Source organism: Scyliorhinus torazame, chromosome 4 (genome assembly GCF_047496885.1).
Source record: "Scyliorhinus torazame isolate Kashiwa2021f chromosome 4, sScyTor2.1, whole genome shotgun sequence".
Taxonomy (NCBI): Eukaryota; Metazoa; Chordata; class Chondrichthyes; order Carcharhiniformes; family Scyliorhinidae; genus Scyliorhinus; species Scyliorhinus torazame.
In genome coordinates this window covers 200140359-200166908 of record NC_092710.1, presented here as the reverse complement: position 1 = coordinate 200166908, position 26550 = coordinate 200140359, and the positions used below count along the sequence as shown (strand labels likewise).

At 45.5% G+C, this 26550-nt stretch overlaps 1 protein-coding gene across 4 annotated transcripts in view; it reads left to right on the top strand.

Annotated features, from left to right (window-relative positions):
• Positions 1–26550, top strand: part of LOC140410690 (intersectin-2-like) — a 377319-nt gene that overhangs the window by 302095 nt on the left and 48674 nt on the right. The window contains exon 31 of one of the 4 annotated variants that reach the window (XM_072499107.1): positions 4712–7989. The exons of the other annotated variants lie outside the window; for them this stretch is intronic. Coding sequence (XP_072355208.1) covers positions 4712–4713 — 2 coding nt within the window. The 3' untranslated portion in view covers positions 4714–7989. Of the gene's footprint in view, positions 1–4711; positions 7990–26550 lie in introns of those variants that run through there. 4 annotated transcript variants of the gene reach the window in all.

The following is a 26550-nucleotide window of genomic DNA, read 5'->3' as shown; positions in this document are numbered from 1 at the left end:
TGCTTTACTGAAATCCATATACACCACATCAACTGCTTTACCCTCGTCCACCTGTTTGGTCACCTTCTCAAAGAACTCAATAAGGTTTGTGAGGCACAACATACTCTTCACAAACCGTGTTGACTATCCCTAATCAACTTATTCCTTTCTAGATGATTATAAATCTTATCTCTTATAATCCTTTCCAGGACTTTGCCCACAACAGAAGTAAGGCTCACTGGTCTATAGTTACCGGGGTTGTCTCTACTCCCCTTCTTGAACAAAGGGACAACATTTGCTATCCTCCCGTCTTCTGGCACTATTCCTATAGACAATGATGACATAAAGATCAAAGCCAAAGGCTCTGCAATCTCCTCCCTAGCTTCCCAGAGAATCCTAGGATAAATCCCATCCGGCCATGGGGACTTATCTATATTCACACTTTCCAGAATTGCTAACACCTCCTCCTTATGAACCTCAATCCCATCTAGTCTAGTAGCCTGTATCTCAGTATTCTCCTCGACAACATTGCCTTTTTCCTATGTGATTACTGATGAAAAATATTCTTCAGCGCCTCCTATTTGCTCGGACTCCACGCACAACTTCCCACTACTGTCCTTGACTGGCCCTACTCTTACCCTAGTCATTCTTTTATTCCTGACATATCTATAGAAAGCTTTAGGGTTTTCCTTGATCCTACCTGCCAAGGACTTCTCATGTCCCCTCCTGGCTCTTCTTAGCTCTCTCTTTAGGTCCTTCCTGGCTAACCTGTAACTCTCAAGTGCCCTAACTGAACCTTCACATCTCATCTTTACATAAGCCTCCTTCTTCCTCTTGACCAGTGATTCAACTACTTTAGTAAACCATGATTCCCTCGCTCGACCACTTCCTCTCTGCCTGACAGGTACATACTTATCAAGGACACGCAGTAGCTGTTCCTTGAACAAGCTCCACATTTCAATTGTGCCCATTCTCTGCAGTTTCTTTCCCCATCCTATGCATCCTAAGTCTTGCCTAATCGCATCATAATTGCCTTTCCCCCAACTATAATTCTTGCCCTGCGGTATATACCTATCCCTTTCCATCGCTAAAGTAAACGTAACCGAATTGTGGTCACTATCACCAAAGTGCTCACCTACCTCCAAATCTAACACCTGCCCTGGTTCATTACCCAGTACCAAATCCAATGTGGCCTTGCCTCTTGTTTACCTATCTACATACTGTGTCAGGAAACCCTCCTGCACACATTAGACAAAAACTGACCCATCTAAAGTACTTGAACTATAGCATTTCCAGTCAATATTTGGAAAGTTAAAGTCCCCCTTAACAACTACCCTGTTACTTTTGTTCCTATCCAGAATCATCTTTGCAATCCTTTCCTCTACATCTCTGGAACTTTTCAGAGGCCTATAGAAAACTCCCAACAGGGTGACCTCTCCTTTCCTGTTTCTAACGACAGCCCATACTACCTCAGCAGCGAGTCCTCATCAAACGTCCTTTCTGCCAACTTAATACTGTCCTTGACTAACAATGCCACCCCTCCCCCTCTTTTACCACCTTCCCTGAGCTTACTGAAACATCTAAACCCCGGAACCTGCAGCAACCATTCCTGTTCCTGCTCTATCCATGTCTCCGAAATGGCCACAACATCGAAGTCCCAGGTACCAACCGGTGCTGCACGTTCACCCACCTTATTTTTGATGCTCCTGGCGTTGAAGTAGGCACGCTTCAAATCACCTTCCTGCCTGCCGGTACACTCCTGCGACCTTGAAACCGTACTCATGACCTCACTACTCTCAACCTCCTGTACACAGGAGCTACAATTCAGGTTCCCATCCCCCTGCTGAATTAATTTAAACCCTCCCGAAGAGCATTAACAAATTTCCCCCCCCCCCCAGGATATTGGTACCCCTCTGGTTCAGGTGTAGACCATCCCGTTTGTAGAGGTCCCACCTACCCCAGAATGAGCCCCAATTATCCAGGTATCTGAATCCCTCCCTCCTGCACCATCCCTGTAGCCATGTGTTCAACTGTTCTCTCTCCCTATTCCTCGTCTCGCTAGCACGTGGCACGGGTATTAACTCAGAGATAATAACTCTTGTTTGTTCTAGCTCTAAGATTCCACCCTAGCTCTCTGACTACCTGTCTTACATCCCCATCCCTTTCCCTACCTATGTCGTTGGTGCCTATGTGGACCACGACTTGGGGCTGCTCCCCCTCCCCTTAAGGATCCCGAAAACACGATCCGAGACATCGCGGACCTGGCACCTGGGAGGCAACATACCAACCGCGAGTCTCTCTCGTTCCCACAGAATCTCCTATCTGTCCCCCTAACTATGGAGTCCCCGATGATTAATGCTCTACTCCTCTCCCCCTTCCCTTCTGAGCAACAGGGACAGACTCTGTGCCAGAGACCTGTACCCCATGGCTTACCCCTGGTAAGTCGTCGTCCCCCCCCACCAGTATCCAAAGTGGATATACTTGTTACTAAGGGGAACGACCACAGGGGATCCCTGTACTGACTGCTTCCTTCCGGCCCCTCTCCCCGTCACCCATCTATCTTCATTCTTCGGAGTAACTACATCCCTGAAGCTACTAGTTATGACCACCTTGCCTCCCGAATGATCCGAAGTTCATCCAGCTCCAGTTCCGTAACGAGGTTTTTGAGGAGCTGGAGATGGGTGCATTTCCCACCGGTGAAATCATCAGGGACACTGATAGTGTCCCTCACTTCAAACATTCTGCAGGAGGAACATTGCAATGCCTTCCCTGCCGTCCTCTCTAGATAACTTGCGAATAAAACAAGATAAAGAAAAAAAGAAAGAACTTCCCTGATATTCACCCAACTCCTTAGGTTAGAGGAGATGACTCCTCTCCCACGCTTTTAAATCTCTGGCTCCTCTCCCGCTTTTAAATCTCCCGCTCCTCTCCTGATTTTAAATCTCCCGCTCCTCTCCTGCTTTTAAATCTCTGGCACCTCTCCCGCTTTTAAATCTCCAGCTCCTCTCCCGCTTTTAAATCTCTGGCTCCTCTCCAGCGCTTTTAACTCTCTGGCTCCTCTCCCGCACTTTTAAATCTCCGGCTCCTCTCCCGCGCTTTTAACTCTCTGGCTCCTCTCCCGCTTTTAAATCTCCGGCTCCTCTCCCGCTTTTAACTCACTGGCTCCTGTCCGCGCTTTTAAATCACCGGCTCCTCTCCTGCTTTTCAATGTCCCGGCTGTCTCTCCTCTCGCGCTGTTTTCACTCTCCCGGCTGTTTCTCCTCTCGCGCTGTTTTCACTCTCCCGGCTGTTTCTCCTCTCGCGCTGTTTTCACTCTCCCGACTGTCTCTCCTCTCGCACTGTTTTCATTCTCCCGACTGTCTCTCCTCTCGCGCTGTTTTCACTCTCCCGGCTGTCTCTCCTCTCGCGCTGTTTTCACTCTCCCGGCTGTCTCTCCTCTCGTGCTGTTTTCACTCTCCCGACTGTCTCTCCTCTCGCGCTGTTTTCACTCTCTCGGCTGTCTCTCCTCTCGCGCTGTTTTCAATGTCCCGGCTGTTTCTCCTCTCGCGCTGTTTTCACTCTCCCGACTGTCTCTCCAACCTTATGGTTGCTATCACTAAAATGTCCCCCACTTCCCCACTGCCACCTCAAAGACCTGTCTGGCCTCGTTCCCCAAAATTTGATCCAGCACTGCCCTATCCATTGTTGAAACCTTCTGCATAGTCTCCTGAATACATTTCACGAAATCCGCCCGCACTAAACCTTTTACACTATGAGTATCCTAATTAATGTTGGGGAAGTTGAAATCCCCTAATATATAATTACCCTATTATTATTTTCACACGCCTCAGTAATTTGTCGAAATAGTCTACATATCTGCTCTTTTATGCGCTGAATGTTTGGGGATCTATAATACGCTCCCAGCAATTTGACTACCCCCTTTTTATTCCTAAACTCTATCCATAAAGCCTCATTTGAAGACTCTTCCAATTTGAAAACCCTTTCCCCCTGGAAAATTTGCCTGTGTTAACTTTGAGAAAGGACAGGGTTGAACCCAATTGTGGTATCCACCCTCATCCCCACCATTGAGCAGCTCACTGATTCTCACTGTCTGGATTCACACAAAGAATGCTCAGTTGGATGAAGAAGCAGCATTCAGATGTCATACCACAAACAAGAATTAAGGCTTTTGGGAGAGCGATCTTTAATCTTTGTTAGAAACAAAGGGAAAAGTGTAAAAATATAATCGTAACTATGGTTTCTTTGAAGTAATATTTTGTTTTGACAAAAGTACTTTGCATCATTTATCCAATCCTTTTATTTTATAAAAACTCATAACTGATCAGATGGATGATAAAGCTTGTTTAATCTTCGAGCTATACCATTCTATTCCTCATTTCAACATTAGATATAGTCTGGAAAAGTGGTTTAGAGCACATTGTGTGAAACAATCTGAAGTTGAACCATTTTATAACTGGATTATGTAATTTTATACTAATGCCTTCCTGAGGAAATATTATTTAAAACTTACAGAAACATCTAAATAAGTAAATTTTAACATGATTTTACCATGGTCATCCTTTCTTAATTGTTGAATTTTTGCTCTAACTCTTCTACTTTCTGCCACAAAACTGTATACATCTTTGAAATTTCATTTGTTGTCCATAGTTACTGTCTTCTTTCTGTACCTCTACCTTTTCATCTATAAATGTGTTCTGTTTTCTTATTTTTGTTTCCTCATTTTATTTTTTAGGACCGTATTGTTGCCTTCTCAAAGTCAGAGTATGAAAGCCCTCAAAGAGACCCACTATCCCCAGTTTCACTGCAGGGTGGACGCTGGGCATACGCATACAGTCTTGATCAAACGAATGCCGCATGATTAATCCTACTTATTAAATATTGCAGAAGTCTGGTTAAATAATATCTATCATATTTAATTCATAGGGCTTTCAGTTATTTGGTTACTTGGGCAACCTTGTGATCTTAATACGTAAGCTACTCAGCTGACAGTGAACCAAATGAATTTCCCACATTAGTACAATCCTTGTGTGTAATTGTAATCGGGGCCAACAGCTTTGAGCCCTTCTGATTGTTCACCTTGTACACAAATGTGGTAAGGTGGGAAAATTCATTGGTGGCTTTAAAATATGTTGCTCCTGATCACATTTACCTGCAAAGATGTCAAAAGCCTTTTCAAATAACCTGAGATTTTTTCTATCCCTGCCCTTGAAAGTGAAAGCCCTATTAATTCGTATTTCACAAGTTTAAAGGAAGGATAGTGGGTCTTTCTGTGGCTTTCTACCCTGTTGCCTTCAGTGTTCCTGTGTTTTCTTTTCTCCCCCAATCAGACAATTTAGACCCTGTGCAATCATAGGAATATTATAGCTTGTAAGATGGGCATTCCTTGCTCCTAAGTGAAATGTTGTCACAAAAAGACCCACTATTAGTATTAATAGTAACCATTGAAATGTAAGTGTTTGTGCCTGCCCTGTCCTGATGAATCTTTTTTAACTCTTCAACCCATTGAGCATTATTTGGACATCCATCTCAAGTTCAGTGACTGGAGGCTACAGCCAACTAGTTTATTCCAGGTGCTCTTTTTGACCATGTATTCATTTTGCCTGTTGAACTGCTGTGTTGACATATTCAATGCAGTGCCACATACGTGGAAATGTATCCATATTTTGGAATTTCTCTGGACTGGACTGTTTAATTAGAGTGTCTCCATGGTAGTGTTACTCATAACATGACACGAGGACCACCTTTGGCCCTTTACTCTTTTGGGTGTGACCACTTTCTCCTCCGTACGTGCCTGGGGATTCTATTTGTGTTCCCTCCTCAGCTGTGCAGAACTGAACCGAGATTCAGGGCTACCTGTCTCCTCCCTTTGCTAACCAATGAGAGAAAACAAGGGGATAATATTAGGAGGCAGGGCTATCTCAGCATGCATAGATCAAATGAACGTACTTCAGTAAAGCTGTCAATCTACCGATTCTGGATTTTCAATTCCGTACCCAATTTGTGTGGGGAAATGGCTAGATTCTATTAAGAAAGTACCTCAGTGATGCCATTGTATTTAAACTCTCAGGTTCCATCACCCCGTGGTGCAGTGTTAGCGTATTCCCGAGAGTGGCACCCTGAGCAAGATGAAATGAAATGAAAATCGCTTATTGTCACAAGTAGGCTTCAAATGAAGTTACTGTGAAAAGCCCCTAGTCGCCACATTCCGGCGCCTGTTCGGGGAGGCTGTTACGGGAATCGAACCGTGCTGCTGGCCTGCCTTGGTCTGCTTTCAAAGCCAGCGATGATGCTGAGAGTTGCAGTCCTCAATAAAAGCTAGTAAAAGAAAACTTCTCTATGGGTTAAAGAGTTAAAAAATACTTGGGTAATGTGTGAATCTGTTGCTATGTAACAAGGTGAAGGAAAAATCTCCTTCAGAATCTATTTTCTGAAAATGGTCTTTGTTGAAGACTACTTGAAGAGAACTATGCTTAAAAAGGTAGTCTAATTATCAGTTGCATTAAGAAGATCAGTAACTTTACTGTATCCTGGCATGCTTGCTTTAGAACTCTTCATCAAGTTGGATAGCTGGAACAAGCAGACACGTATTTTGCACCTTCATAAATCTAGCAGTGTGTCTTATAGATAGTCCAAAGGTGGTGATGTATATTTTGCGAGGTTATATAGTACTGTACACAAACCCTGGAAACCTCAGAGGCCACATCTTTGGATTGATTGTATCTATTTTATTATCACAAAAGTGGAGGCATTAGACTTGGAAAGCTCACACATTGTAGAAAAAAGGAAATGTGATATGGCACCTTTTTGTATCATGTACATATATTATTAGTAATCCAGTTATTTCACATATTTTCTGAGTTTATCAGTGATTTCGCTCATATTAAACTAGCAGTTGATGCACCATTTAGATAAATTGTTTGTTTTTAGACCGTGCATTGCAATACATAAAATGATCATTAAAGCCACCCTGTCATATGATTTTATTTTTTGCTTTCCCTGTAAATTACATTTGAAATTGAATTTACTTTGAAGGTGATTCTTTCCAAAAGGGCTTAAGATTGACAGTGTTTGGTTTACATATGTGGTTCACCATGCTCTTGTACCTGAGCTCTGGTTTACTAATAGGAATTGGAGGTGAGGAACATATCTCAGTTTTGTAAATGCATAAACTCTACACTTGCCAGAAACAATCTTGAATACATATACGGTTTATTTCAAACCTAATTTATTAACAGTGAAGCTATTCTTGGTGGAAAATATAATTGTGGGCAGTGGAGCTTTAAACCAAGATGGATAGTTCAACCAGATAGACTAGACTTTAGTTTTGGTCAAGTTAGCTCATCTTTAGGGCAGCATGGTGGCGCAGTGGTAGCACTGCAATCTCACGGCGCCGAGGTCCCAGGTTCGATCCCAGCTCTGGGTCACTGTCCGTGTGGAGTTTGCACATTCTCCCCGTGTTTGCGTGGGTTTTGTCCCCACAACCCAAAGATGTGCAAGGTAGGTGGATTGAACATGTTAAATTGCCCCTTAATTTGAAAAAATGAATTGGGTACTCTAAATTTTAAAAAAAAAAGTTAGCTCATCTTTGCTCGGTAAAGTACAAGATACCATTTCCAACAAAGGTTCAATAATTAAACAAGCTGAGAAATGTTTGGTTGCTGCTCAGTATTAAAGCCCCTAGTATTGACGACAGAGTCCTACAGATGCAATATAATGTTTCCCATTAAGTGTTAGCATGAACCTACTATGCAAGCACGGTGGTATCTTGTTATTACTGTGAGTGCAAAGGTCATAAATGCTGCTTAGAATGAAATTTGCACGTAACAGGAAATGCCGTGTACTATACCAGTGACATCGAAATCAATGACAAACTGAAATTTTGTTAAGAGATTTGCTTACATGAAGAAATTGCTTCCAACGGATCTACATATAAATGGACTTGCGTGTATATGCATTTATCATTATTGTACTATGCAAGTTTTCATTAAATATAATAATTTGAGGGTACAAGAGTGTGAATTTTCTGTTTTGTCCATGTTCAAAAATGCATCGTGATTGAATTTTGTATTTTTCTCATTTATCTGCCTTTTTCTAATTACATGTAGCGGTTCTTGATAACATACAGATAAAAGATACAAAAATTATTTCATGGCATTGTCTGATAGCTCAGAGCAATTTTAATTCTCAGCCAGTTGATTGGGCTGCAAGGGGAGGGAGCTGTGCAGCTGCCAGCCAGAGCTGTTGGCAAATCGTCACAAACTTTCCCAAGGCAAACTGAGTAATCAGGCTACCAGAAAGTCTAATTAACAAGAGGTCTTGCACGAGATGGTAGCTTTCTTGTATTTGCCATTTAAGCCAAGCCAGAAGAATTATCTATGGTCAAGTAAGATCCAGTTCATTATAATGAAGAACATTTTAAATTATTTTTCTCCGAGGTTGCTGGCATGAGTCTTCACAGTTCAGCTTTTGCAGACTGGCAACTCTGTATTCGAAGTATTTTTGTTTACCTGGCAGTAATCACACTGCTTGGCCAAACCTTGGACTGAAAATCCATAACTGAATTGACCATCCTTTGACAGAGAGAATTGCAAAGTTGATAATATCTCAATTAATAACGAATATTCAGTTGTCCACAAAGATGCAGAAAATAAAACTATAACTATTTACCATTTGTGGGAATTTGCCAGCAGAATGTGCTTTTATACATGCTAGATTCTGGCAATAATGCCCATGTGAAAAATGATCTTAAAAAATGAAAATTAATTCCACATTTTCCTAGGATTTGTATGCAAATAAAATTTTATTTTCACTTTTAGCGTATAGTCAATAGTAATCAAGTGATGTCTATATTTGAGATACATTATAACTCTGATGAAGACAAAGGATAATTACTGTACATACATATAATAGTTTGTACACTGGAATATCTTAGTTGCTGCACTCCTGGCAGTCCTAACCTGAATTCCTATAGTGCAGAAGGCGGTCATTCGGCCCATCGAGTCTGCACTGACCTTCCGAAATAGAACCCTACCTAGGCCCACTCCCCCTGACCTGTAACCCCACCTAACCTGCACATTCTTGGACTGTGGGAGGAAACCGGAACACCCGGAGGAAAAGCACAGAGACACGGGGAGAATGTCCAAACTCCACACAGTCATCCAAGGCCGGAATCAAACTCGGGTCCTTGCGCTGTGAGGAAGCAGTGCTCACCATTGTGTCACCGTGCTGCCCATTAAAAAATGAGTAACACCTCAAAAAATTATATGGAGCCTGTTAATTTTTTAAAAATATTTTTTTATTCTCCTTTTTCACATTTTCTCACAAATTTACATCCAGCAATAAACAAAATCAATAATGAATGTAATGTCAATCCCCATATCAATAACAACGATCCCATCCTCCCACCAAACCCCCAGACATTAGCCCGCATGTTAACATAAACAAATGACAAAAAGGAATCAGGAATCACACATAGTCACCATTAACACATACAGTCCCCCAACCCCCCTAATGTTCGATGTGATCCAATTCTCGAAAGTGATAATGAATAATGCCCATGAATTGTAGAATCCCTCCATCCTTCCGCTCAGTTCAAATTCGACCTTTTCAAGCGTCAAGAATTCCAGCAGGCTCCCCGCCACGCCAGGGCACAGGGTGGAGAGGTTGATCTCCACCCTAACAGGATCTGCCTTCGGACGATCAATGAGGCGAAGGCTACAACATCTGCCTCTGCACCTGTTTCCAACCCTGGCTGGTCCGACACCCCGAATATGGCCTCCCGAGGGCCCGGATCCAGTTTCACGTGCACCACTTTAGAGATTACCCTAAAAACCTACTTTGCGTAATGTTCCAGCTTTGGACAGGACCAAAACATATGGATGCGGCTTGCGCCCCCCCCCCCCCCCCCCCTGCAATGTTCACACACATCTTCTACCCCCTCAAAGAGCCTACTCATCCTCGCCCTTGTACAGTGCGCTCTATACACCACTTTCAGCTGTATCACACAAGGTGGAGGCATTCACCCTCCGGAGCACCTCACACCAGGACCCCTCCTCCATACCCTCTCCCAACTCTTCCTCCCACTTTTGCCTTGATTCCTTCTAGCGGCTCCTTCTCCTCCAAAACAGCCCTGATAAAATCCACTGATACTACCCCCTTCTCTAATCCCCCTATCGTTAGCACCTCCTCCAGCAATGTGGAAGCTGGCTCTACTGGGAAGCTCTGTGTCTCCTTTCTGGTGAAGTCTTGAATCTGCATGTATCTAAATAGTTCTCTCTGCTCCAGCCCATACTGCTCCCAGCTCCTTCAATCCTGGAAAACGACCCCCCAGAAACAAATATTTTAGTGTCCTGATTCCGTTCTCCTCCCATCTCTGAAAATTTCCATCCCACTTCCCTGGCTCAAATCTATGATTCCGCCGAATCGGCATTTCCCTTGACCCTGCGGTGATATGCATCACTGTAAATGACAAGGGGTTAATGTAGATACACTAGAACTAAATAAACACTAGAGGGAGCACCAGAGACGAAATGACACACAGACATTCAACCAAAAGGTCAGTAAGATAGGACGCGACCAATGGGCAGTCAAGACACACCCAGAGGTGACACTACCACAAGGGGGCAACACATATAAAAGGACAGGGCACACGTGCTCTTTCTCTTTTCCACAGGCGACACTCAGTGAGAAACACAGGGGCAGATCAGGAAGCATCACACCCACCGCATGGATTAGAGCGGACTCGTTAGTTAGATTGAGTTACTATAGCAAGATCAGCAGGAGAGTCGAACTCAAGTAGGAGGATTGTTAACTGTTCAATAAATGTGTTAAACCTATCTCCAAGTCTGAACCTTCCTTTGTCAGAGTATACATCAAGGAAGCAGCTTATACTACATGAAGAAGCATAACACAACACCCCCAACCCGAAGTGCTCTCGAAACTATCTCCAAATTCTTAACAAAGCTATTACTAACGGACTCACTGAGTATCTCCCCGTGGCTGTCGGGAGCGGTGCCGTCGCTACCGCCTTCAATCCCGACCCCCTACCCAAACTCTCCTCCATTCTGACCCATTGAGAGTCAACCCCTCTGACCCAGCTACGTACCTTCTCCACATTCGCCACCCAGTAATAATACATCAAGTTCGTAAGACCCCAAACCCCCTGCCTGCCTTCTGCTCTGTAGTAGCACCTTTTTAATTCTGGCCACCTTCCCTCCTCATATGAATGAGGTAATCATCCCTTCAATCTCTCTAAACAATGCCGTTGGCAGGAATATCAGCAGGCATTGAAAAACAAACCGGAATCGCGGCAGCACATTCATTTTACCCACCTGTACCCGACCCGCCAGTGACAGAGGGAGACCATCCCACCTTCGAAATGGCAGCCCCCCCATCCCTGCCCCCACCCCTGGCCGAGACACCACAAAATATCCACTCTTGTCTAGATTTAATTTGTACCCTGAGAAAGACCCAAACACCCAAAGCAGCTCCAGTATTCCCCCTATTGACACACTTGGTTCAGACACGTATAATAACAAGTCATCGGCATATAAGGACACCCTATGCTCTATCCCCCCCCCTCGCACTATCCCTTTCCATACCCCCGAACTTCTTTATGTGATGGCTAATGACTCAATCGCGAGTGCAAACAGCAGGGGCACATAGGACATCCCTGCCTAGTCCCACGGTGGAGAGGAATGTATTCTGAGCTGATGTTATTTGGGCGGACACTGACCCTCAGCTCCTTATATAATAGCTTTACCCAGGGGCAGCACGGTGACGCAGTGGTAACACTGCAGTCTCACAGCGCCGAGGTCCCAGGTTCAATCCCGGCTCTGGGTGACTGTCCGTGTGGAGTTTGCACATTCTCCCCATGTTTGCGTGTGTTTCGCCCCCACAACCCAAAGATGTGCAGGCTAGGTGGATTGAATACACTAAATTGCCCCTTGCATGGAAAAAATGAATTGGGTACTCTAAATTTTTTTTAAAATAATAGCTTTACCCAGTCCACAAATCTGGGTCCAATTCCAAACCGCTCCAGAAATGCCATAAAGTACCCCCATTCTACCCAGTCAAACGCTTTCTCAGCGTCCAATACCACAACCGCCTCTGTTTCCTTCCCCTCCGCCGCTACCATAACCACGTTCAATACACTCCTAATGTTCGAAAAGACCTGCCTCCCTCTCACAAACCACGTCTGATCTTCACCTATCACCTTTGGAGGCACCCCTCTAGCGTACCTGCCAGTACCTTCGCCAATATCTTTGCGTAAACGTTTAAAAGTGATATGGGCCTAAACGACCCACACTCCGTCAGATTCTTATCTTTCTTAAGTTACAGGGAAATTGATGCCTGCCCCATAGTGTGTGGTAACACCCCCTTCCCTATTGCGCCCTCAAACATCCCCACCATCTGCGGGTTATTTTTGAATTTTTTATAATATTCCACCAGAAACCCATCCGGCCCTGCCACCTTCCCCGACTGCATCCTCTCAATCGCATCTTTTATCTCCTGCTCCATTATCGCCTCTAATGTCACCCTGTCTCCCTCCCCTAACCTCGGGTACTCCAGCCCACCTAGAAATTCCTGCATCTCCCAGCCTCCCCCTGGTGGCTCTGACCTGTACAACCTCTAATAAAATTCCTTAAAGACCTTGTTAATCTGATCTGGAGCTACCACCAACTTCCCTTCCCTGTCCCAAACCTGGACAATTTCCCTTGCCGCAGCCTCCCTACGGAGCTAATCTCTCCATACTCGTAAACTGCCCCCCTTGCTCGCTTCAATTGGCGTACCGCCTTCCTGGTAGATAGTCGGCCAAAGCTCGCCTGGAATTCCTGTCTCTTTTCCAACTGCGCTGGGTCCCTATCTTCTGCATACCTCCTGCTAACCTCTCATATATTACCCTCTGACGTTCCATCCTCTCCTCTTTGTCTAGCCTAGCCTTGAACGAGATCACCTCACCACCCACTTTTAAAGCCTCCCAGACAACCGCCTTTGACACCTCACCCGTGCAGCTAAAACCTACATATTCCTCGATTACTTTTTCACTTTTGTCACAGAACCCTCGGTCCCCCCAACAGTCCCACATCTAACTTCCACCCTGGTCTTTGTACCATCCCCTTCTCCAGTACCATGTCCACCCAATGCGGAGCCTGATCTGATATTGCAATGCTGAGTTCTCCGACCTTTTAACCCCAACCAGCAGTGCCTTCCCCACCATGAAAAAGTCAATCCGTGAGTACACCTTATGGATTGCTGAAAAAAACAGAGTACTCCCGCTCCCTCGGATACAGAAACCTCCAAGGGTCCACCCCTCCCATTTCCATCATTAGCCCAGCCAGCGCCTTCACCCCCCCCCCCCCCCCCCCCCGATGGGACTAGTGAGCGTGGCCGTGACCTGTCGAATTTTGGGTCCAGTCCTCCCCCACTATCCATTTGTGTGTGTCCAAGTCGGGGATGGCCGCACACACCTTCGCGAATCTCACATCCGCTCAATTGGGACCATATACACTTACCAGCGCCACTAGCCTACCCTCCAGCACCCCTGTCACAATCGCACACCTACCCCCCCACCTGATCTGCAACCACCTTCTCCATCTGGAACCGTATACTTTTGCTGACCATTACTGCTACCCCTCGAGCTCTTCCATCAAATCCAGAATGAAACACCTGACTAACCCAGCCCATTTTAAGTTTGAGCCTGATCATTTTTTTCTGGCATTTTGAAGGCTTCCCCAGAAATAAAGAACTTTTGAAATGTTATCACTGATACAAGGCAAATTCAGTGGGCAATTTGCAAAATAGCAAGGCCCCACAATGTGATCAATAATCAGTTCATCTGTCTTTTAGGATGTTGGTTGAGGGTGGAATGTTGGCCAGGACTCTGAGAGAACTCTTGCACCTCAAAATGCCCATCAGAATGAGTAGATGGGGCTTTGGTTTGACTTTTCAACCCAATCACAGCATCTCCAACAATACAGCACTCCCTCAGTTATGCACTCAAGTGTCAGCCTAAATTATGTACTAAAATCCTTGAGTGGGACTTGAGCACATGGCTTTCCAACTTAAAAATTGGAGTACTGCCAACTGAGCCAAGCTGACAAATAGAAAGTGTTTTGTGATTGAAATTATTAAATCTATGCAGACAAATTCCAATGTTATAAGATACAAATCCCATCTATAGCAACGTGGGAGGGAGGCTATTGGAATTCATATTCCTCCCCTTGAAGAAATAGTAATAAATTCTCAACTGCTATTAAAAATAAAAAATGAATTATAAAAAGGTTAGGAGAATTAATGCCACATATTGACTATTATTTTGATGTCCATTGAACTTGATGGTTCAATCTGGAAACCATCCATTCAGAAAGCCTTCAACATTCTATCAGCTTTTGCAGCTCTTTATCTTTGACCTCAATTCATCAACATTTCTTCATTACACTTTAAAAAGAGCCTCATTTCCCAAATAAAATCTATCGAACTTTTTCTGAATAACTTGATTGATTTCACATTTCTGATCTTAACCCTTTGTGTGAAAATATTTTTTGTACATTCACTTTTGAGCAGCTATGTTCTAATATCAAAATCATATTCCTTTGATTTTAGATTTCTTACTACTTGAAAGAGCCATTCCTTATCAGTCCTGTCAATTCCATTCATTGCTTGCGACCTATCAAGATATCTTACCAACTTATTTTAGAGTATCTAACCCAGATTTACATGCGCTCTTTCATCAGCTGTTTCCCAGTTTATGGGTGCAATTTTCACACCTTGTGCCCGGTGCCAATCCCATTGCGGCAGCTGCATAGCAGGAAAGGCCCAAAACTGATCACGATGCATCTGATCCACTATGTTCAACGCAATCTGGATCACACCCTCGCTGGGCGCGATCCAGATAATCATATTTAAATGCTCATTTAAATATATGCAGATCGCTTGAGGCCGCATTCACCCGGCTCACGGTAGTCACCGGCTGCACTGGCGAGGCCTTGTGCCGTCGTGAACAAGGAACAAGTACTGGTCTCCACAAACGGGGACCAGGCGTGATGGCTGCGCCTGGAGGCTCGGAGGCAATTGGAGATTCCTGGGTGTTTTGGGGATAGGGCAGGGCAGAGCCCTAGCACAGCTCCTGGCACCTTGGCAGTGCTCGGTTGTGGAGGCCAGGCGCAGTGCCTGAGTGCTAAATTGGCACTGGCAGGGTGCTACAAGGTGGGATCTGAAGGATGGGGGGGGGGGGGCTTGAAAAGGGGAGGGGAGTCTGAAAGGGGGGGCCATCAGTGACCCCACAGTGAGGTATGCTCTCTTGAGGGGAAGTGATGCCTATAAGGATGGATTGGTGTGGGGGGGGGTTACCCTCGTACCTGGGGGAGGGAGTGGTATTCGAGTGGAACTCACACGGATTTTTAATGATAGGGGGAGGGCAGTTTCCCCTACGGGATTGAGAGTTGGGGCTGTTGCCCATATCTGAAGAGGATCTCTGTCCATGGGGGGATGTGGTGGACCCTGAACCTCACCTTGACATCTGCCATGCTTCAAAAATGACAGCTCAATCTCTCGGGAGCCTGTCTTGCTGGCGACTTTAATTCCCCACTACAGAAAGAAATTCTATGTGTAGGATTTACCAGTGAGAAACTCCCTAAACTCCAAAAAATGACCAAATGTGGGTAATACCGGTCTGGATCGCACCTAAACACCTGGCACGAATTACCCCGCTGAACCTCCCAAAATGACACCGGGTGGGATTTACCGGCTGTTCACGCAGGTGGGAAACTCCGGTCCCATGCCGGTGCACAGGTTTCCCGGAGGAGAGGGCTGCTGTCAACAGAGAAGCAGAGACCTTCATAACCATAAGACATAGGAGCAGAATTAGGCCACTCGGCCCATCGAGTCTGCTCCGCCATTCAATCATGGCTGACATTTTTCTCATCCCCATTCTCCTGCCTTCTCCACATAACCCCATATCCCCTTATTAATTAAGAACCTATCTATCAAGACACTCAGTGATTTGGCATCCACAGCCTTCTGCGGCAAAAAGTTCCACAGATTCACCACCCTCTGGCTGAAGAATTCCTCCTCATCTCTGTTTTAAAGGATCGTCCCTTTAGTCTGAGATGGCGTCCTCTGGTTCTAGTTTTTCCGACAAGTGGAAACATCCTCTCCACATCTACTCTATCCAGGCCTCGCAGTATCTTGTAAGTTTCAATAAGATCCCCTCTCATCCTTCTAAACTCCAACGAGTACAGACCCAGAGTCCTCAAAAGTTCCTCATACGACAAGTTCTTCATGTTAGGGATCATTCTTGTGAACCTCCTCTGGATCCTTTCCAAGGCCAGCACATCCTTCCATAGATATGGGGCCCAAAACTGCTCACAATACTCCAAATGGGGTCTGACCAGAGCCTTGTACAGCCTCAGAAGTACATCCCTAGTCTTGTTTTCCCATTTGTTTTCATTTCATTTTAACTGTCTTTTCACATTTCTTTCTTTCTTAAATCCCCCCCCCCCAATCTTATCCACTTTTCCTTCACCTTTCTCCTCTTTGCTCCCCTTCCCCTCCCCCCACATTCTCTGATATTAGTTTCTCTGCTGTTTGACCTTTCACACCTTTTGTCCTCTCTGAGGACTGCCATTAGCACTCTTTCCCATTGGTTTCTGTGGCCATTAGCACCCGGTTTCCCTGGGTTTCTGTGGCTATGACTCCTCTTTCATTCTCACTCCACAGTATAAATATTTCCCACTTTCTCTGTTAGCTTTGACAAAGAGTCATCGGACTCGAAACGTTAGCTCTTTTCTCTCCCCCTCAGATGCTGCCAGACTTGCTGAGATTTTTCAGCATTTTCTCTTTCGTCCCTGGTCTTGTATTCTAGCCCTCTTGACATGAATGCGTGGGTTTCCTCCGGGTGCTCCGGTTTCCTCCCACAGTCCAAAGACGTGCAGGTTAGGTGGATTGGCCATGATAAATTGCCCTTAGTGACCAAAAAGGTTAGGAGGGTTTATTGGGTGACAGGGATAGGGTGGAAGTGAGGACTTAGGTGGGTTGGTGCAGACTCGATGGGCCAAATGGCCTCCTTCTGCACTGTATGTATGTTCTATGTCCTATCTGGTCATGCAATTTCAATAGAGCTCCTTGTTGACATTTCCCCAAGGGCTGTAATGAATGCTTTGCTGAATTTCATTAACGACAATTATCTCAACAGAGTTCACAGTTTGGTTGACAGTTTAAAAAGGTTTAAAGAATTCGCTGTCTTTGATCTGAGTCTGAGTAGAAATTTGTTTTTATAAGAGATTGACCACGTGAGGTTTAAAATCTTTCAATCGGTTCTCTAAATGGGATTTATTTTTACTGTTATGTATGTAGGTGTGAGACTTCTGTGACGGCATGTGTGAGCAAGTCTCACAAAAGATGGCTCTTTGTATTTTTTTATCCCTTTTGCCCATTTTTCAGGGGATTTTTATCCCCATACCCAGTTGGCTGATATAGGAAACATTTGCTCAAATAACGTATGCCGAAAGATTCGATGAGAAAGCCCGTTAGGAAGAAAACCCAGATTGGTAGTCCATCGAAGGAATCTGAAGGGGTGAAGATGGCGGAGGCAGCCACGCCCATTACAGTGGACATCCTAGTAATAGTGATGGTGCAGGAGCTGAAAGATTTGGAAAGCAGATGGACAAGTAGTTTGAGTGACACGGTAAAAAGATGAAGGAATCCTTTAAAGCCACTATCGAGGAGGCATTGGGCCCGATCGAACAGCTGGGTAAGACCTCGAAGGCTGTGAAAGAGCAGGGTGAGACGTTGAAGGGTGTGGAGGAGGCCTTGTCATAGCATAAGGGGCGGTTTGTCTGTTTGGAAGCGGAGTTGCTGCTTGTGGCGGAGAATAACAAGGGCTTGAGGGCAAAACTGGAGAATCCGGAGAACAGATCAAGGCGCTTGAAGGTCAGGATGGTGGGGCTGACAGAGGGAGCGGAGGGCTCGAGGCCAACCAGTACTTCTTGGAGAAGTTCTCCCGCTTGGTGGGAGGAGATGAGGTATTCGCCCCTCCAGAGTTGGATAGAACCCATCGGGCACTCCAGCAGAAGCGACGGCCAAATGAACCACCGTGGGTGTGATTATCTACTATCATATTTTCCAGAGGAAGGAGCGGGTCATGGAGTGGGCAAAGAAGAGCCGTAACATAATAATCATCTTTATTGTCACAAGTAGGCTTACATTCACACTGCAATGAGGTTACTGTGAAAATCCCCTGGTTGCCACATTCCGGCACCTGTTCGGTTACACAGAGGGAGAATTCAGAATGTCCAATTTATCTAACAGCACGACTTTCGGGATTTGTGGGAGGAAACTGGAGTACCCGGAGGAAACCCATGCAGACACGGGGAGAACTTGCAAACTCCACACAGACAGTGACCCAAGCCGGAAATCGAACTTGGGACCCTGGTGCTGTGAAGCAACAGTGCTAGCCACTGTGCTACCGTGCTGCAAACATTGACTGGGATGGGCACATGGTGCATATCTATCAGGACATTGGGACCGAGCTGGCAAAGAGGTGTGCGGCCTTCAACAAGATGAAAGCGGTGTTTTACAGCAAAGGAGTGTGGTTCAAAGTGGCGTACATGCCGCAACTGAGAGTCACGATGGACTTGATACGCCCGAGCAAGCAGAGGTCGTCATCAGAGATATGGGACTGGGCTCGGTCTGAGGAGGATGGATGTGGCACTTGTGAGAGATGGGGGAGGGGGGCGGTGTTGATGTTTTATTACAATGTGTTACTGTTTCTTCTTATTTTTTCTTGGATGTTGGGGTTGTAAAAGCGTTGTTTGAAAGTGTATCAGTAAGGGAAAAGGAGGATAGTTAGGGCTTGGGTGCACAGGGAGGGCTAGAAGGGATTAGGTTGATGTTTTTGATTGGCTTTTGGATGGGAATCTTGGGTGGAGGCCCACCTGGCTAGCAAACACGAGGAGCTAGTGAACGGGAGTAGAGTGGGGGAAGGGGCTGCGACTCGTTAGGCCAGTGTTGGTGAGGCGCAATGGGTCTAGTTGTTTGTTGGGGTTAGCCGAGGTGACCGGTAGTCTGCAGGCCTTGGGAGGGGGGGGGAGGAAGTGATACTGGGTGAGGGTTGGTGGGGAGGGGGAAGAGGAGAGCTAACATTGACCAGGGGCTTTTTGTCTCATGCTTGGGGTGGGGCTGGAGCCATCTTAGATGGGACTGGAACCCAGGAATTTATACAGAGGAGATTATGTATTCCAGTGGAAGTAGCTGACTTGAGGTTATGCGGGGAGAGGAGAGACCCCCGACAAGGTTAGTCATTGAATTTTACAGTGCAGAAGGAGGCCATTCGGCCCATTGAGTCTTCACCGGCCCTTGGAAAGAGCACCCATACCTCCACCTTATCCCCGTAACACAGTAATCCCACCCAACCTATTTTGGACATTAAGGGCAATTTGGCATAATCAATCCGCCTAATCTGCACATCTTTGGACTGTGGGAGAAAACGAGAGCACCCGGAGGAAACCCACGCAGACACTGGGAGAACGTGCAGACTCCACACAGACAGTGACCCAAGCGGTTATCAAACCTGGAACCCTGGCGCAGTGAAGCAACAATACTACCCACTGTGCTACCGTGCAGCCTGGAGCGTGCTGGGCCTGCAGGGACCGGTGAAAGAGTTTTTTTCCCATTTTAAAGGTTTGGGGGCCATTGTGGTGTTCTTACAGGAGACTCACTTGCGGGTGCAGGACCAGACCAGGTTGCAGAAGGGCTGGTTGAGCAAGGCTTTGAAAGCAGGGCCTGAGGGATGACAATCCTAATCAACAAAAAGATCCGTTTCCAGGCAAAGGTCTTGGCTGATCAGAGGGGTTGGTACGTGATAGTTGCAGGCACATTCGAGAGGAAGGCGGTGGTGTTAGTGAATGTATATCCACTAACTTGGGACAATGTAAAATTTATAAGTGGTTGTTGGTCGCAATACAGGATTTAGATACTCATCAACTGATTTCAGGGGAATGTTTAATTGTGTGCTGGACCCAAAGCAGGATCGTTCTAGGCCAAAGTTATTGGCCCCTTCGGGGATGGCAAGTGAGTTAGCGGCATTCATGGAAGAGACTGGAGGGACGGTTCCATGGCGGTTTGTACACCCTGGGGGTAAGGAGTTCTTGTTTTATTCCCCGGTGCACAAGGTGTACTCGACGATAGACTTCTTTGTCATGGGTAGGACGCTCCTCCCCGTGGTGAAAAAGGCAGAATATTTGGCAGTGGTTATTTCTGATCATCCCCCGCTTTTGTTAGATCTGATGTTAGAGGCGGGTCAGACTCAGCACACGGGATGGAGGTTGGACGTATGCCTCTTATTGAGTTCTGCGGGAAGGTCTCCAGAGCCAGAAGGGAATATGTAGAGTTGAATGGGGAAAAAACATTCTCAGCCTCTACTCTGTGGGAGGCATGATTAGTGGGGAGATCATACCGTACAAGGCGCACATGGTTGAGGGGGCTCGGAAGGAGCGACAGTTAATGGATGAGAACCTGGAAGTGGACAGTGGGTATATGAGCTACTTTGGAACTATTTGCATGCAGGAAAAAGCTGCAAATGCAGTTTGACCTTTTGTATACGGACAGGGTGTGCGCCAGCTGAGGCATTTGAAGGGGGTGACGTATGAGTATGGGGAGAAGGCCAGTCATCTCTTGGCCCACCAGCTAAAATGGCAGGAGACCTCTAGGGAGATCATTCAAGTTAGGGATTTGATGGTAGGCTAGTCTCTGCCCCAGGTTAGGTGAATGGGGTATTTTGAGCCTTTTATGAGAGGCTGTATAGGCCAGAGCTACCAGGGGTGAGCGGAGAATGGCAGAGTTTCTAGAGGGTCTGGACTTCCCCAAAGTGGGGGAGGACTTACAAGAAGAGCTGGAGGCACCGGTGGGATTGGAGGAGGTCTGAACAGTCCTAGGAAAGATTCAGATGGGGAAGGCGCCGGGGCCAGATGGGTTCCCTGTAGAATTCTATAAGAAGTTTGCTGATCAGTTGGTTCCCTTACTGATGGGTATGTATAATGATCTCCTGCAGCGAGGTTCTGTCCCTGATACATTGGGCAGGTGTTCATCTCCATTCTCCTGAAAAAGGATATGGATCCCATGGAGTGTAAGTCCTATCTCCCAGTCTCACTGCTCAAACTGGAGGTGAAGCTTTTGGCCAAGATCCTGGCGGTGCGGTTGGAACACTGCCATCCCGAAGTAGTTGGGGATGACCAGTTAGGATTTGTGAAGGGCCGAAAGTTGTCATCCAACTTGAGGTGTCTAGTCAGTGTGGTCTCGCCCCAGCGGCTGGGCCGTATCCGGAAATAATCGTGTCGCTGGACGCAGAAAAAACATCCGGCAGGGTTGAGTAGAGGTACCTCTTTGCGGTTTTGTGAAGTTTGGGTAGGGCCCTGGGTTTGTGTCGTGATTGTATGCAGCTCCTTCGGCCAGTGTGCGTACCAACACCATGAGTTGGGGATTGTTTTGGCTAAATAGGGGGACGGGACAGGGTGCCGTATGTCTTCCCCCTTTGTTCGCGCTGGCAATTGAGCCATGGTGATTGCTGTGACAGCCTAAAACAAGTGGAGAGGGATTGTTAGAGGTGGGGTGGAGCACAGGATGGCGTTGCATGCTGATGACCTGCTATGTGTAAGGGACCCGGGGCCAGTTATGGGGGGGAGGGGGGGGGGCATAATGGGTATATTGAAGAGCTTTGGTTCCTTCTCAGGATACAAATTAAATTTAGGAAGAGCGAGTATTTTGTGGTCAACACTTCTGGGAGTGGAGCCGGTTTGGGGGTTTGCCTTTCCGCCTGGCCGGGACTAGCTTTCAGTATTTGAGGGTCCAGGTGGCTCGGGATTGTGCGCAAATCTGTAAATTGAATTACACCAACCCAGTGGGGAACCTCACGGCTCACTTGCAAAGGTGGGACAGCCTTCCAGTGTCTTTGGGGTCCAGGTGCAATCCGTCAAGATAATAATCTTGCCGAGATTTTTATTTTTATTTCAATGTCTTCAATTATTCCTAACCAAGTCTTTTTTTCAGGGGATTGAGCGGCTTATGTCGAGTTTCATATGGGCAGGGAAAACCCCGAGAATTCAGAGGAGGTCCTGCAGAGGGATAGCCAGCCAGGAGAGTGGGGCTTGCGCTGCCAAATTTGATGTTTTACTGCCAACGCAAAGAAGGTGTTGGGGTGGTGTGGAGACCTGGGGTGTACCTGGGTGCGGATGGAGTCTGGGTCTGTAGAGGGTCCAGTTTGGGGGCCCTGGCGATGGTGTCTTTGCCTTTTGCTCCAGTAAAGTACTCTGCAAATCTGTGGTTGTCTCCATTTTTAAAATATGGAAGCGCCAAGGTGGGCCCCTATTTGTATAACCACTTGTTCAATCCGGCGAAGTTGGATGCCGCATTTTTGGGGGTTGGAAGGGGCTGGAGAGAGTGATGGATTTATTTTTGGAAGGGCGGTCTTCCAGCTTGGAGGAGCTGAAAGAAAGTCAAGCTATCGAGTGTTTAGGTACCTCCAGGTTCAGAATTTAGTTTGACGGACATTTCCGACCTTTCCAGTGGCGTTGCCTTCAAACTTATTGGATAGGACCCTTTCTTGTTCAGGGTCGGAATCTATGCATGGATTTTTGTATGTCTCGGTGGAGGGGATGGAGGCCAAATGAGAGGAGGAGCTGGGACCCATGCTGGGCGAGGAGGTGTGGAGTAAGTCGTTCTGCAGGTTGAACACCACGCCAACCTGTGCGAGGCTTAGCATGATCTAGCTCAAGGTAGTGTTTAGGGTGTACCTCCGGAAAGCCAGAATGAGTTGTTTCTTTGAGGGGATTGTGGATAGTTGCGAGTGCTGTTTGAGAGGGCCTGCGAACCACACGCACATGTTCTGGTCCTGTCCCAAGCTTTTTTTCGCACCACATCAGCAATTCTGAATATTGAACTGGAGCCCTGTCCTCACTGGTTGCTCAGAGGAAAATCCCCTTAAGTTGGAGACTGGTGACACCACCTAGTGCCTTGTGCTGGCTTGGTGACTTGATGGAGTTTTTGCAGCTCGAGAAGGTCAAGTATACAGTGAGGGGGTCAGTTGAAAGGTTTCCACTGCAGATGGCAACCATTCTTATTGTACTTTAAGGAATTGGTTGCTGTTGGAGGGAGGGAAGGCGTAGGTAGGTTTACTAGGTTATTGTTTTATTCTGTTTACTAGTGTTTTGTAGTTTTTGTATTTTTTTGTATAAAATTATAAAATTTTAATTAAAAAAAAAAAAAAAACAGTTGTGTAGGTGTGAGAGCTGTCTTACATTGTTGAAAGTTTTTTTTCATGGCACCTGAGGTCTGTCCATGGTTGTTACTGGGTGAGTGTAACATAGGAGCAGGAGTAGACAATTGACCCCCTTAGCCCTGCTCCACCATTTAACTAGATCTTGGCTGATCTTCGACCTCAATGCCATCATTTTACGCTATTTACGAAGATGGAATCAGCGAATCAGGAAATTTCCTGACTCTTAAACTACCCACCTGAGTAGCCAAAAAACAACCCTAACTAATACTAGACAATTTTACTTTTAGGCGAATCATTGCTGGACATAATCCTGATCCAACCAGCAGCCCACAAAAGTTATTTCCATTAGAGTTCAATGATATTGACCAGGAATGCAGAGCAACTGCTTTCCCATTCCTGGCGATGCAACACCTCTGCAGCCAACATTGCTGATAACAGTTCAGACTTGGAACCAAATTTAGGACCTTCTCAATGGCTTAGTTCACATTGGGGTGGATTTTAAGTCCACCTGGCCCCTTGGCCAGAGAGCGTGCTGTTTGAGATCAGTCCACATAGCCATGGTTGTACCATTTTCACCCAGCAATATCCTACTGTCACCAGCTTTGAAGTGGACCAAGGCTCCCATTCTGGGCAAGTGAAGGCCTGATTTAAATGTTAATGTTGTAACCTGATAGTATAATTTCTACCAAAATATGATTTGTTCAACATCGATGTTGCCAGAGAAACTTTGCTGCACATAGCAGAGTAGCCTGAAAAGACCATGGTAAGTAAATTATATTAATTCTTCAGAAGGTACCCTCAGGTCTCTCGTGCACTGGCTCTCCCTCTCATACTGAGATTTCCACACTGACATATATTTGAGAACCTCCAGCCATCTCTCCCTCCCAACTCAAGTCGTGGCTTATTACCCTTAGGTGCGCAATGGTGGCTGGTTCCTACTTCTGCCCAACAGCCGTGACATTATGCTCCCTCCATAACTGCCATCTGATTCAGGTACCTTTTAAACTAAGGCTATTATCCTTACAAGTTGAGCCATTGGGAAACTTACATTGCCCAGTTCGAAAGCTGGTTCAACATCTGTTATTTGTTCACCCTGCAAAGAAAATCCAATCTTGAGCTGTTGGACCTGGTCACGGAGGAAGCCAAGTTTGATGTTCAAAGTTGATGCAGACAGTTTTGATTTGAAAAGAAAATCTTACCGCTTGGTCTGTTGGAACAATATTTGAAAGTTTTTTTTTCTGATGTCAAGGGAATAGGAAGAACCTCCTTAATTCTGGTCAGTGGAATCTAGACTAAATTTTAGGTGGTTTAATTTTCTAATGCTTTGCTAATGGTAGTGATAGGCAGGTGGAGAAGAGAGTCAATTCATTTCATGACATTGCAATTTATGAAAGTAGTCCAGAACATCAAGCATCCCTTGAGTTACCTCTAAAGGAGGATTAAAGCTAATTCTTCACAACCCAGTAGATACTCCTTTGAACTTGTCTGGCTTTTGCTGAGTGGAGTGGTCTGACAATAAGTCTCTCCCTCAATGTCAGCAAAACTAAAGAGCTGGTCATTGACTTCAGGAAGCAAAGTATCGTACACACTCCTGTCTGCATCAGTGGTGCCGAGGTGGAGATGGTTGACAGCTTTAAATTACTAGGTGTGCACATCACCAACAATTTGTTCTGGTCCACCCACATTGACGCTACGACCATGCAAGCACAACAGCGCCTATACGTCCTCAGGAAATTCGGCATGCCCACATTGACTCTTACCAATTTTTACAGATGCACCATAGCAAGCATCCTATCTGGCTGCATCACAGCCTGATATGGCAACTGCTCCACCCAAGACCGTAAGAAACTACAGAAGTCGTGAACACAACCCAGTCCATCACATGAACCCGCCTCCCATCCATTAACTCTGTCTACACCTCCTGCTGCCTTCGGAAAGCGGACAGCATAATCAACGACCCCTCCCACCCGGGTTCTTCTGTCTTCCAACCTCTTCCATCGGGCAGGAGATACAAAAGTCTGAGAACACACACTAAATGTTTCAAAAATAGCTTCTTCCCCGTTGTTACCAGACTCCTGAATGACTCTCTTATGGACTGAACTGATCTCTTCACACATCTTCTCTACTGAGTAGTACTACACTCCGTGCGCTCACCCGTTGTCTGTACCTATGTATTTACATTGTTTATTTTTGTATGTCCTTTTTTTATGTATGGAATGATCTGTCTGGACTGTACGGCGAACAATAATTTTCACTGTACCTCGGTACACATGACAATAAAATAAATCCAATCCAAAGCCTTGTCTAAGAAGGTCATCAGGCCATACTGAACTCCATATTTAAGGTTAGGATAAAGGCATACTCCATCTCAGGGTATCACTATCACAGTTCTTACTCAAAGATCGGAAATGCTATTTAGGTTTTTGCTGTTTTAAGCTCATTGAACAAGTTGTGCTAGTTTGTTTTGGTTCTTTAAACAACCTATGGCCTCCAATTGTTCCAGCATAAGTTAATGAATTGGCCAGATGAGAACATTTTCTACCATCACCAATGGGCAGTCAGGAAACTCTTGAGAGAAGTGGGTTGCAAATATACTGTCAAAATAAATGGTCAGTTTGTCAAATAGAATTAGAAAGGGTGATGTTCAAATCGATCCTTTTGCACTCAATGATGAAAAGATAACGCAAAGTTAAGGAGATCTAACACCTTAATCCTTTGAAATCAAGATCTCTAAGTTTTCACTTAATTCCTCAAATCAACTGAAAAGATGTGCTGGGCGTAAATTTTTTGTCATTGGGTTTACCATAGTCTATAAATCAACCACCTTCTTGAGTATCTATACTTTCACTAAACTTTTTGAAGACTATATTGCTAACTGTTCCTCATATTATTATCCAAGTTCAGGGTATTTTTCTACACGGTACTTAGTAAATACACAATGCCCTTTCATATCTGTAGGATATGTGTATGGCATTATCCTATAACAACAAATTAGATAAATTACCCGTTACCGGGCTATATTTTACTGCCAAAGTAATGATGAGGATAATGGTGTTTGCCGTTATTTAAGCATAAATGCGTAGCAATTTGAAACAGAAGTTAAATGGCAATATCTAACTAACGGACTAAATTCTTACTTTGTTTCTGTCTTCTCAAAGCAAGACATGAATAATGTACCGAACGTTCTGAGAAACACAAGTTTTAGTGAGGAGCTGAAGCAAATCAGTATTAATAGAGAAATGCTTTTGAGAAAATTAATGGGATTGAAGGCAAATAAATCTCCAGGGTCTGGTAATCTT